The sequence below is a fragment of the Gobius niger genome, assembly GCF_951799975.1.
Source record: "Gobius niger genome assembly, chromosome: 17".
NCBI lineage: Eukaryota > Metazoa > Chordata > Actinopteri > Gobiiformes > Gobiidae > Gobius > Gobius niger.
Genome location: NC_136868.1, coordinates 11388214 through 11401520, shown reverse-complemented (window position 1 = coordinate 11401520; position 13307 = coordinate 11388214). Strand labels below are relative to the sequence as shown.

The window sequence follows — 13307 nt, the reverse complement described above, 5'->3', positions numbered from 1 at the left end:
GGATACTTTTAGAGCCATCTTTGTTGCACTTGCATATCTTCTCTTTGACTTTGATGTTCATGGCATGGCGTCTTAAATGAGCCCTTGAGCTAAATCTACACTATTCATAAATATATGCTAGACTTTGTGGCAAAGACAATGGCTGAGTGGTTAGCGCTCAGTCCTCCCGGCAAGAAGGTTCTGGGTTTCATTCCCAAACTGCCTTTTATGTGTGGACTTTGTTCTGCTCAATTAACACAAGGGATTGAACAGGCTAATCCTCCAGATAGGTAGTCCAGAATCAAACGTCACTTAAGATCTGGAAATGGGACCCTGGACACTACTTTGTGGTCGCCTACTACTACCAATTGGCATTGAATGATGGGTCAAGAGAACCATCTTACCTGGGAAACAAAAGATATACTGTAGGCAGCATCTTTGGGAACGGGCAAAAATGGTTACGCTTGGAGGGGAAAACAAAGGGGTCAAAGTCTTTCACCTACAGCTAGACTGCTGTTTAACCTGTTTAACAAATTGTGATATGTGGATGTACTTTCTACCCAATAATAATACAGAGAAAAGGAGAGTAACAAATAAACTCTGTAAATACATAATGGAGAACGCTATCCATAATGCTGACGTTAGCTTCTTACTACATGCAAGCATTTTTCACTTCCACTTCCATTGCAAGAATGAGACAAAACATTAATTTGAACTCAATTTTGACTCGACTTTATTTGTATTTGTGCTAAATATGCTTGGAAGAAGGATGAGCCTACATAGTGCTTGACCAGTGCAGGACACCACCCTCTGAAACAGGGATACATCCAGGAGGCGGTGAACCATTTCAGAGGAGCACTAAAGGCAGTTCTCCGGTTTCCCATACATCCAAAAACACGCTGGTCAGGTTGGCCCACAATGGTGGCGCACTCAGTCGCAGCGGTTCTGGACTAACCCAACACCTGAACGTAATTTCGTTGACAAATAAAGCACTTACTTAAAGCAGTACCAAGTAACTTGTTTACCTTAATAAATCCTTTATAGTCCCTCTGGGGGTAACACAAGTGTTAATGGGTTGACTGGGGGGTCTTTCATCTCCCTTTGGTGTCTCTGGCCAGAAAACCACAATTGCAACTGTACTGCCTACGGGTCGGAGGCCCCAATACACACTAATAGAATCACAAAGACGAAGCTAACGGGAAAAGATAACCGAGGGCTAGCGCCACTTAGTATTTACACCCAAGTTTGAGTTAAAAAAATTATCTTGATTGTGTAATTGGATGTACAATATCCCTCTCTCACTTTGTCCTTTCTGTCAGCGTAGTGTTTACTCTCATGGACAATTAATGAGTAAAAAAACGCAACATGCTACGACGCCTGCTGTGGCGCTTAGGGGGCATGAATTACTGCTTTAATTACTTACTCACTTACTATCGTACTTACTTACTTAGAACCCAAGGAAACCCCAAGCTACTGTTCCCCTGTCTTATTTCACATCTGCAAACCCCGTCGGCTACACCCCATAGGGAAAGTAATCCTCTTTATTTGACTGATCCTTCAAAGTTCAAATTCATCCTCAGGTCAACCTGTTCAAAGCAGTGGAATCTCAAGGTCTTGACCCATGTACGCTAATCTATGTCCGGACACCTGAGAGCAGGCAGAGTTTGGGTCTTTCCTGGCTGTATAATCTATCCCCAAAATATCCCAAACTAAGCATGATCTCATAAGAATTATTATGCTCGAAACGCAACCTCCCAAGAAGCAGCCCGCGCAAGGCATTGCATTTCAAAGGCTGCCTCCGATATCCAGGATGTAGAATCTTGCAAACTATGCGAAAGTCTATCTCCGTGCACCGGAGGGCTACACAGAGCTTCTACCACAGCGATACCAGATAATAAGCTCAGACCGCGGCACCCTACGGCGGCCTGCGCTTCCTTCAACTCCTCCATCAACTTTCCCATCCACGGCACTATCAATATCCCTATCCCGCGCACGACCAGAAACATACCGTAAATTACTTCTTATTGCGTTTTATCTCATTCAAAAACTGCCGTGTTCTGGCGCATCATTTCTCATTTTTCTCCCACGTTTAGACAAAAACCTCATGGCGTATTGCATCCATTCATGTTTCCCCTTTAATGAGCGGTATTCCTCTTACGCAGTGCAGTGGAAAGTGGACACAGTGACAGCGCAGTAAAGAGTGATTTATGCCGCGAAGGTCTAATTGGCAGCCTCTCCTCCGTCTCCAGGCAGCGGCGCGCTCATTTTCTGACTTATTTGAAAAACCTTGGGAGATATACACTTGGCCTTAAACGGCAATGGCTGCTCTCAAATCATTCATCTTTGTCTGGGAGTCCGTCTCTGAATGGAGAACAGAGCGGCTTCTGTGGAAATATCGATTTACATAGCTCAACAGAACAATGTCTTGATGGAAGATACAGCTATGCGTTTTATAAGAAGCAGTCGGTTTAGAAGAAGCCCATATAATTTTATGGCGAACCATCCTTTTTCCAGCACTTTTCCATAAAAGCTAAATATCTGCTGCTATAAAATGTCATGCAGCGCCATTTGATACTGCAATCATGTCTGACTGAGAGGGTTTATTAAAACGCTCAGAAGATAGAAGGATTTCATAAGTTGGTTTTGTGCAATTGTTGCGTCTGGAAAAGTGCATTTGGGGGCACTTTGGCGGCCGCGGATTCTTCCTCATGTGTTTCTAAGGAGCTGAACCGACAGCTTGTGTCGACACCTCATCCATTAGGAATACCCAGGGACTTTGATGATCGTTTCCACTGAGGGATTCCGAGACAGTGTTAGTAAACAGTGCTTTTTTTTTTACAGTTGACATTTAGAGTTTGTCCCCTTTGTGTGAATGTTATTTTGCCAACACAGTGTCGGCTCAGAAATGCATTCAGCTTTTTATTCTTGCTCTCTATACACACTGCTGAAACAATGAGACCTGAACTATTTACGGATACAAAAATGGCATTTTGAATGAACTGAGAGTGTAAAGCCATTCCTATAGTGCATCATCCATCCCCCTCATCCAATCAAATACAGTTTATGTCTTTTGAGGAATTTCGTGTTTTTTTCTTCTTTACATTTACATAAAGGCAATGTTTTAGAGAGACAGGTCAAAGAGCATTGTTACCATTTCAGATGTAACCAATATCATAGGCCTTATAACATAGACTGCTAAGTTATAGACCTTGTCCCTAGAACATAAATATATTTTATATACTTGATGTGTATAACTTTTCGCGGGTCCTTGCAGTGCCTCTGAGACTCCTCTGAGTGTCCTGGACTTCACCTTTGAGAACCACTTGTTTATACCAATCAAAATGCATTACAGTAGTACAGATTTTCATCATCCGTTCAATCAATTCTGTTCAGTCAACTCTATAATATGAAATTGCTCAACGGTGCTACATGTGCTGTGTTGTAGCAGCATCATTTTCACACACTCATAGTTATTGTCATTACAGTGACAGGGCTGTCACGATGCTAGATCAACTTATCATTCAGTAAATAAACCGTGAATGTTTGGGCTCAATATTTATAGTCTGTAGTACATTTCCCCTCTATTTTTCTTATGTAATACTTTGCTTTTTCATTGTTTCATGCTATTTTATGAGATATTTTTAACATCTTAAAGGAACAGGCCACCGTTTTTCCACACTGAAATATGTTCTTACCTGAGCTTAGACGAGTTGATGCGTATCTGTCTGGTCTTTGTGCGTGCCCGTGGTAGGGTGTGGTCGCATCTTACTTCACCCCGTTTGGAACCATAGGAATATACTGGGAGAGGCCAAATGCTAACAACATCTTTTGTCTTTCTGCATGACTGAGCGCCCACACAAAGACCAGACAGGTACGTATCAACTCGTCTAAGCTCAAGCAAGAACATATGTTAGTATGGAAAAACGGTGGCCTGTTCCTTTAACCTCCGCCAAGTGCATTTTCTCCAGTTCAGCTTTACCCAAATCTAAAAGGTTACAGCCTAGGCCAGTATAACATCTCATTTGAAAGCTAAGACCAAGACAAAACTAATTTAAACGTCTTTTTTCTTGCGTTTTTGTCACGTTGCAGTCACTTTTTCGTTGCATTTTCATCCTCGTTTTCCTCTCATTTTTGTCGCTATTATGTCAATATTTTTTCAAGAAGCTTTTAGATTTGGGTAAAACCAAACTGGAGAAAATGTGCTCGGTTTAGGTGGGGGTTAAGAGGTTGAGATTCAGTATTTTCCGAACAAAGCTTTACTTTGCTCATTTTTAAGCTTTGAGTTAGTTTATATGGCATTAAAAGGTCTTGTATAATATCATTTATAGTATGAATTTGATCGAGCTTCAAATGTTATTGTGACTGTAGCTTGTTGGTACTGCATGAGCTTCAAGTTTCAACCCAAAAACTCACAACAGGACCCGGAATCTGATTTTCCCACGTGCCGCACTTGCCTTGGCTACTACTAACTCCAACTCCTTCCATATTTTGTATTCGTTATCAATCTACTTTGCTCCAAGGGTAGTTAAATGTCCTTGCTCCTTGCTCCTATAGGCAAAGGGACCGGCCTCTTTGCACAGGAATCAGACTTGCTTGTCCAAACGCGTCCAGCAGTCATGAAACAGATTTACGGAGGCCGGTGATTCTTTTACACAGTGTTTAACTTGTGAGAATTTATCGCTCCGCACCGACACCGTAAAAAGGGACGTCCCACCTGAGCCACTAAAGTTACATCGACACTCAATACATCAGCCGCCATAACTTTTAGTACCCCAATCACAATTCTTCACACTTGTGTCACCGCCGTGTAATGCAAACAGCCTGCGCATGTCCCCTTAATAAATCTCAGGAAGAAAATCATCCCCAAACACTGAACATTTCCCATTTCAGACAATACTGATTTGATATGCTTCCGAAAAGAGGGGGGGGAGACTTTCCCGGGTGTAGTGATTTCTCCTGGGTGATATTATTTTCTCATTGAGGAGGAGATTGTGTGTGAGGCGTGAAGAATTATTCCCAGACTTAAGCAGAGACCTTGAACTTGAAGTGTTATTGTTATTAAAGCAGAGAAAGTTGTCACAGCGCGGTTTCTCTTGACGGTAACCCAAAACGTCTACGCTTCAAGGGAGTGATAGTGTGAGGCACATAAAGCCTGAGTGGCCTCTGTTTTATTCATTCATTTCTCTGCAGTTTCGCCGGAGAAGTCGTTCCTTCCTGCTCTGTTGTTACAAACCGCGATCACTGAAAAAACACCATTTCTGTTCCTTCATGCAGTGATTTTGGCACAGGGCATCGTTTTATCTGGGAGTTTATTTCTGAACGGTCGTGCTCAAACTATGTAGCGGCCCGAGACAAATTTGGATTCCGATTTGGGAATTCTGAGGAGGTGGCTCGCTAATTTCCATTTGACCAGATTTAATAAGGTTTAGTAAATGCTTCATCAGTGTTTAATTAATTGAATTCTGAGAGTCGGTCTCGCTTGAGAGGGGTGGCCAATCAAATTACAAAATGCCGTCTTTCTGTTTGCATGTTCTCCCCGTGTTCTGCGTAGGTTTCCCCCGGGTATTCCGGTTTCCCCAACCACTAAAAACATGTACAATAGTTTAATCCTCCAGCCAACGAAGATGCCGGAGAGAGGAGGTAATTTTAAGAAGATTGAGAATGGGCTATATGCACAGTGACCCCACGTGATTTCCGCCTGGACAGTCAGCCAGAGGCTGTCCTTCCTGTCTGTTATCTCTTCCCATTAAAAATTAGCAGGTCCCACAGAAATGAAGCAATAGCTTAAGATTTGGTAAAGGACAGCGAGTAAAAGTTCGGATGTGGCTGGAGCAGGTTAAAAAATATTACATGAGACGTAACGACTTCACTGGAGGAAACCTCCGTGTTTATAACGGTGGATGTTTTTGTCTTGAAGCTAACGCGGCTAACAAAATAAAAAATAAAACTAGCGCAAAGTTTAGAACGAGCCTGCGCAAAAAAGGATCGTCCTGTTAGTAGTTTAAATAATATTTACTTGTTTACATGTTATATTATCATTTTTCAACACTAGCCTTTAGCTCTAAGATAAAAGCTCCTACCTTACGACAGCTGGCGTTTCTTTTGGGTGCTGGATTCACAGCGAACATGATGTTTGTAATACGTTGCTGTGACTGTCCATCAGTAACTCGTTGTCCTTAACCAGATCCTGAGCTATCGCTATTTTTGTGTGGGAACCTGCTAATTGTGAACGTAAACGACCAGCAACAGGAAGTGCTGTGTCTGGCTGACTGTCCAGGAAGACGTCACGTGGGGAAACTGTGCATATAGCCTATAGGACACACCGGGCTAAACAAAACACTGAAACTAAAAGGAAAACATAATTCAGGAAATTGTGAGAGATGTAATATGCCAGAAAAGGTGGAGCATGTACTTATGATGTGTGAAAACTTTTGTAGAGAAAGAGATTTAATTAGGAGGAAAATAGAGGGATGTGGGGAGAGTTTTACTAGTAGAGATGTGTTAGCTCAGAATTCAGGGCATAGGATAATAAATCATTTGTTTGATTTTTTAAAGAACACTGGACTTATTGGTAGAATCTAAATGTTTTTTATTTATTTTTGCAGTTTATTTTCCTGTAGCTTGTAGGCTGCAGTTGTTTTTTTAGGTTGTAAGTCATAATGATGATCAAACACAATCTAGCTGGAGGGTGGCGGTAATGCGCTAGGGTAGTTCGCATCCGCCATTAAACAGTCACAGAAGAAGAAGAAGAAGAAGAAGAATCCTCCAGCCAGGTGTTTCAGACCATTAACCTGGCTTTACATCTGCTGCCCACTGCCCCTACAGGCTGCCTCAGCGGCACTGAGGATGGGTCAAATTGGGGCTGGGCAATTTTGGACAAAAAATTATCACGATTATTTCCCCAATATTGCTCGATTTCGATGTTCGATTTAATTGTTTTTGTTTAAAAGGGGGGGGAAAACAATAAATATGGCCTTTCCTGGATTTACAATTAAGTAAACAGATGCTGCGGCCAAGCTGAAAATTGCAGCCAACTCATCAGAAACAAGCTCCACACTTCTAGCATCACAGTACAGTATTCCCTCACCTGCCAACACACAAACATCTGCAAAGGAGACGAAAACAAGTAAAAAGTAAAAAGAATGTCAGAAGCAAGAATTGGCGCATGGCTTGGCTTCAGAGCCTCAGAAGGCCACGACTTACGAGTGAAGCGCTAACAACTTACTATAAAGAAACACTCCTGGTAAACAGCACATTTATAAGTATAAAAGTAGATCAAACTTACAATTCACTGGTTAAAGTCCAGCTAATCCACCGCTGCAGCCTCAAAACAAATCCACATGGTCCAAATAGGGATAGATTGAAGGTAACTCTTCATCGACAGCTCCTCGTGAGTTTCTGTTTTGCCCATTTGACGAGTTAGCGTGAGTTTGTAGCTGATTTTACACTTAAAATCACCAGGTCCTCTGCACATTCCGCCATGTATCACACGTGCTTCCTGTTTGTTTGGGCCGAGTGTTTACCTGGGATTGACCTGACAGGCGCTGCAGCATTGCGCCGTCCATATATTTTTTTTCCAGAGTGCGACAGGACTGGCCAATTCTCCTCGATTAAAACGCACCACGCGATTATCGTGGTCGACCTTCATTCGAATTGCGATTAGATTAAAATTCGATTGATTGCCCAGCCCTAGGTCAAATGCAGAGAATGATTTAACCTCTTAAATCCCACCTTAACCGAGCACATTGTTTCAAGTTTGGCTTCACCCAAATCTAAAAGATTCTTGAAAATAGTGTCAAAACAGTATAAAAAAGGAGACAAAAAAAAAGAAAAATGCAACAAAAAAAAAATGAAAGCGACAATAAAACGGCAAATTTGATATGAAAGAGAACGTGACTAAAGCAACAACAAGTCTTAGCTTTCAAATAAAGCATTACACTGGCCTATAAGTGTTAAGGCGGGGGTTAAGAGGTCATGTGATTTATGCACTTACGGTGATTTATGGTTAATTGTAGCAGTAACCAAAATAAAAATAATAACGCATTGGTTTCATGTACCACAAAGATGCTTTACGTTGCACCATTTATTTTAAAGACCAACATTCAAGCCACATAGTGTTTCAATTCAACCAGTAAATAGTGATTTTGACAGTAATAATGTTTTGAGTTTTAATAAAGTATTACTGAACATCTGTTATCTGTTAGTATTTCTGTCTGAGAGGTCTGCAACTTTTCACACAATTTAGAAGGTTGTGTGTGTTTTAAGTCATGCCAAATGTCCTATTGTGGCTCCTGCACCGATGCATCTGCTGTACATGAGGTCCTTCCCAGCTCCAATCGGCTCGTGGCTGATAACAGGTGCCACAGGTTCACATTATCAGCGCTTTAGGCTGGTGCAGGCGCTCCGTCCCGGTATAAAAGCTGCACAGAGGAGCAGAGCTCGCACAGACTGGCACCATGTTGTGGACACTGGCCTTCCTCCTGCTGCACGCCGCTTGTGGTGAGTTCACAGGTCAGTGCATTTGTGTGTAAACACAGATGAGGCCGGTCTTTACAGTGAAGTGTGTTTCAGTGTTTGGCTGCGGGACTCCTGCCGTCAAACCCAACACCAACCGGGTGGTCAACGGAGAGGACGCCGCGCCGCACAGCTGGCCCTGGCAGGTACCTGAGCTATAGGACTACAACCAATATCCAGTTCATTGTGACTTATTAAAGACTTTTCTCAGTTCAGTTTTCTCTTACCTGAGAAAAGGTAAGATGTCAACTGAGCCTTTGTACACAAGCACCACTATCAGCATTTTTTGCAGTACAAACACAATTGATAAACAGGTGGTCCAGTGGGGTGTATTATAAACTCCATTAGAGGGCAGTAAATCCTAGCGATACAGTATTTCACCTGTCCTGTGTTTGTATGCCGTCAGATCTCGCTGCAGGTGAAGCATGGCAGCCGCTTTCATCACACGTGTGGAGGTACTTTGATCGCCCCTCGCTGGGTCCTCACCGCGGGCCACTGCATCTGGTGAGAGAGAGAGACAGGCCGACATAGGGAAGGGGGGGAAGGCTTTATTATCTTCAAAAAGCCCTGTATGTGTGATGCGCTCTCATGTCTGCTACAGGCCTGGAGATGTGTACCGGGTCGTCCTGGGGGAGCATGACATGAGCGTACAGGAGGGCACAGAGCAAACCAGAGAAATCCTCCGTATCGTGTCTCATCCGGAATGGGACATCGACTTCGTGGCCAGAGGGTGAGGAGATGGGTGTTGAAATGTAAAACTATGGATCAGCCAAAACATTATAACCACACTTTGTTAGACCTCATGGAGTCAGGATATTTTGGATTTGTTTAAATGAAATTGTACAGTCAAATCATTCCAGTCATCGTTCCAGTTCATTCTTTCCATTTTTTTTCCTCACAGCAATGACATGGCCCTGCTCAAACTGGACAAAAGCCCCATCATGACGGACAGCGTTAGTCCGGCCTGCCTCCCTGCAGCTGAGGAGATCATGGCCCACGGGACGCCCTGCTTCATCTCAGGCTGGGGCAACCTTTACAGTAAGCGGCAACACACTCCTCCTGCCCGTCTGCTCTGCGCTCCGCTGATCACAGTGCTTTGTCGAGGACATCAATAACAGAGAAACACAGAGGGCGGCTGTTATTACACCTGTCGATCACACTCTGGCTGGGGAGCTGGACCAAGGTCCTCGAACTTGGCGTCAAAACTACAAATCATGTCGAGGGCTGTTTTTATCTTACATGTGTCTTCTCCTGAGTATAGGCCATTTACGGCTATTGTCAAATGTGTTCACAATGCTTCATTTTTTTGTTGCAGAAAACTCAGATTTGGTCAATAGCACTGCTAAGTCATATCTGAAAACTAAAAAAACGACCTGGATTCTGTGGCAGACAGGGAGCACAGGTGTGATGTGCTCCCGTCGCCTGGTGCCGGTCAGCAAACAGGCTACTTCCTTTTTTGGACCATTTGCAGCCTCTTTATGAACGCTTGGTTCAAACCACAAGGCGCTACAATAATCTAAACGACTGCTAATGTGGGCATGTATATGTTTGGATTTGAGCTGTTGTCTCATCTTTCTTGCGTAATTCTTTCATGAGCTTGATTGATTGGATTTATTTGAGGGATTATATTTATATTGTTTACATTATTTACATTACATAGTCACAGAACAGAAAAACTCAAAGGGAGTGGGCCGAAGCAAGAAAGCTTATAGGTGCCTACCCCATATTCAAGATTAGTTTACTTTCCAGCTGCAGGCAGTCCCCGATCGTCGTGTTTTTGGACATACTGAAGCACTTGTGTAGCGCTCTGTCTGTAAATGTAGATTGTTATTAATAATAAGCCATATTATTCTTGTCAATGGCCGACATTTTACGACCCAGCTGGCCAAAGTGCCCGGCAAAAAATAATAATCTGGCAGCACCTTTGAATGCGACCTCAGTGTTCTTTTCATCAAGATTCAAGGAATGTTGTGCTGCTTACTAACTAACAAATACTATTCATTAACTTCTAACTGACTAATGACTAACTCGTCATTAACTGCTTACTAACTAACTACTAACCTTTCTACTTATTGACAAACTTGTATGCTTCCACCTACAACCAATACTTGAATTACAAATAACTAAAAAACTTCAAACTAAGTTTTGTTTACACACGGAGGACTTTTTGATAGAAGTGCCTGTAGACTAAAGTAAAAAAGAAGCTGACACTCTACATATCCTGCCTCTAACTTTTTTCCGTGGATAGATATTCTTTAACACATCAGGCTATTTCTGCGCTTGTCATTTTCCCTGTAATTCCTGCCGACCTCAGCTGTCTGTTCGCCGCCTGGACGTTTATTAAAATCACATTATTGCTTGAGTCTCCTGCTCCCCAGCTCACGGCCCGATGCCTGACAGACTGCAGCAGGCCCTCCTCCCCGTGGTGGAGCACAGCGTCTGCAGCCGGAGCGACTGGTGGGGCATCAACGTCAAGAGCACCATGGTCTGCGCGGGAGGAGACGTCAAATCTGGCTGTAATGTGAGTCACGGCGGAGAAGGAATGAGAGATTGTGCTCGTCGAAAAGATGCAGTTGAGAGCCAAGTACAAAAGTTTTTCAGATGTCAGAGTTTTGTAGCTTTTATGTATGACTCAAGCATGTTAAGTATGGGGTAATGGTAACGTCGAGGGTTCAATTCCCTGATCATGTTTAACAATGTCCTCTGGGTTTCCTCTGGGTTTCTCCCAGCTCTAAACAATAGGTTAATCTGCCAGCCAGGTGCAATATGAGTCAATAAATATCAAACACAGAATACATTTTGGTATTTTCGAATAATGGAAATGCACATGAATAGACTTAGTACTAAAACAAATCTAGAAAAACTAAAATACCGCTGAAACATAAGCAACCATGCCCCATAAGAAAGCTGCTGTCAGGTCTCAGGCCAGGTTAGTAACAGAACGGGAGACTGCGGGAATACCAGCTTGGTTGGAGATTACCACCATCAGGCATAGAATGATTAACACACAAAGGGGGTCATTTACTAAGCGTTTGCTCATGTGCAAAGCAGGCAGCATGTGCAAAAGTGGATCAGCAGCAGACTCATTTATGCATTTTGTTTTTTACTCACGTAGCATTCTCTCGTTTACGTGTCAGATTTTGGGCCCTAAAACTGTAATACAGGCAACATCAAATGGTAAGTTAAGTGCAACATGGCAGCGAAACAGAATATTTTATTTTTCAGCTTGCACCCACTATTTAGCACCTGCCTTGATAAATGACCCCCCAAAGTTGTAAAGCGAAATGTGCAAAATGAGCCACATGTGCAAAAGGAGGGCAGCAGCTGAGTCATTTGCACATCACTACTTTGACGATGCTTGGTTTACGATACCAATACCTAAACAATACTTTTTTGATACCAAAAAGCAGATCAATAAAAATAATTAATTCCATATAAGACCTTTTTTTATTTTTATTTGCATCATTTATTTGAGCCATCCCTCCTGATCAGGGGGCGAGGGTTAGGGTAAGGTTAAGAATGTAAGCTGTCTTTCCCTCACACAGATCTCACACATATTTTTAGAAACTTGAAGGTCTTGGCTTTCAAATGAGGTCTCATACGGGCATATAGGTTGTGAGCTCTCCAGTCAATACACTTTGAGATTTGGATAGAAATACATAATTGCTAACCCTAAACCTAACCCTAAGGTGGCAGCACCCAGTCCTACATGTCATATTTGGAGCCCTAATACTATAATACATAGTACATACATATACCAATATCATATTCTATCTTTCAGCCTGAATTCCCACCTGTTTACCACCTGTCTTGATCATTTACCCCCCTTTGAGCGCTCGGACTAATGCCAGATTGGTTCATATCATTGTAGGGAGATTCGGGTGGTCCTCTGAACTGTATGGGACAGGACGGTAAGTGGTACGTCCATGGAGTGACCAGCTTTGTGTCGTCAGCGACCTGCAACGAAGTGAAGAAACCCACAGTGTTCACCAGGACGTCCGCCTTCACCAAGTGGATCAACGAGGTACGGCTCCGAGATCTGTTCCATATTGCGTCTGGTGAACAGAGGATGATTTTTATTTTATTTTTTGCAGGTCATGACCAACTACTAAAGACCGGCTCCACTTCACCACACTTCTCCTTGTGCGTACGACTCATGCGCTTTGAGAACGAAAGGACATCTTACACAAATCCCATTCTGTTTGACATTATAGAGTATTTTTTGCATCCACTGTTGATCATTAAAAGCCTGTACAGTGAGTCACGTGTACTTCAGTAGTTTATTGTAAGCTGCAGGTCTCAGCTCAAAGTCCAATCTGCATTTGTCAGACGCTAATGAGGCGCAGCGGCATCGTCACTTCGTAAATGATGAGCGAGATTGTGATAACGGTGAAAAACCAGACTGAGAGAGAGAGACAGAGAGAGACTTATGAAACACAGAGTCCATCCGTCACGGACAAGGACGGCCCATGGAGACACTGGATCACAGCGTTCATCTCTGACACATCACTGAGGAGGTGACGCTGAACCACGACATCTGCTTCATCTCAACAATCATCAACAATAAAAAATTACTTCAGAAAACACAGCACCTGGAAATCCGTCTTTTTCTGATTACCGGTGTTTAAGAAGATTAATAACCCGTGAAGTGTCTGGAAATCATGATTTAGGATTCTTGGGTCACTCAGAGAAATTCAGAATCATGATTTGGTATTTTGATTTGATTCACAGTTTGCTTTGATTAGCGATTAAAAGAACATAAATAAGTAGGATGCAGTTAAATGCTGATAAGCCATTGATTTTAAAACAGTATA

The 13307-nt window shown here is 42.7% G+C and overlaps 1 protein-coding gene across 1 annotated transcript; it reads left to right on the top strand.

The window, feature by feature from the left end:
* Window positions 1-8435: 8435 nt before the first annotated feature.
* Window positions 8436-12632, top strand: LOC306976972 (chymotrypsin-like elastase family member 3B; the record flags this gene model as incomplete). Its single annotated transcript, XM_079575120.1, has 8 exons — window positions 8436-8478; window positions 8551-8639; window positions 8900-8997; window positions 9095-9223; window positions 9395-9531; window positions 10872-11014; window positions 12365-12517; window positions 12588-12632. 8 exons carry the CDS (start codon window positions 8436-8438, stop codon window positions 12603-12605), a joined length of 810 nt encoding a protein of 269 aa, XP_079431246.1. The 3' UTR covers window positions 12606-12632.
* Between the last annotated feature and the right edge of the window lie 675 nt (window positions 12633-13307).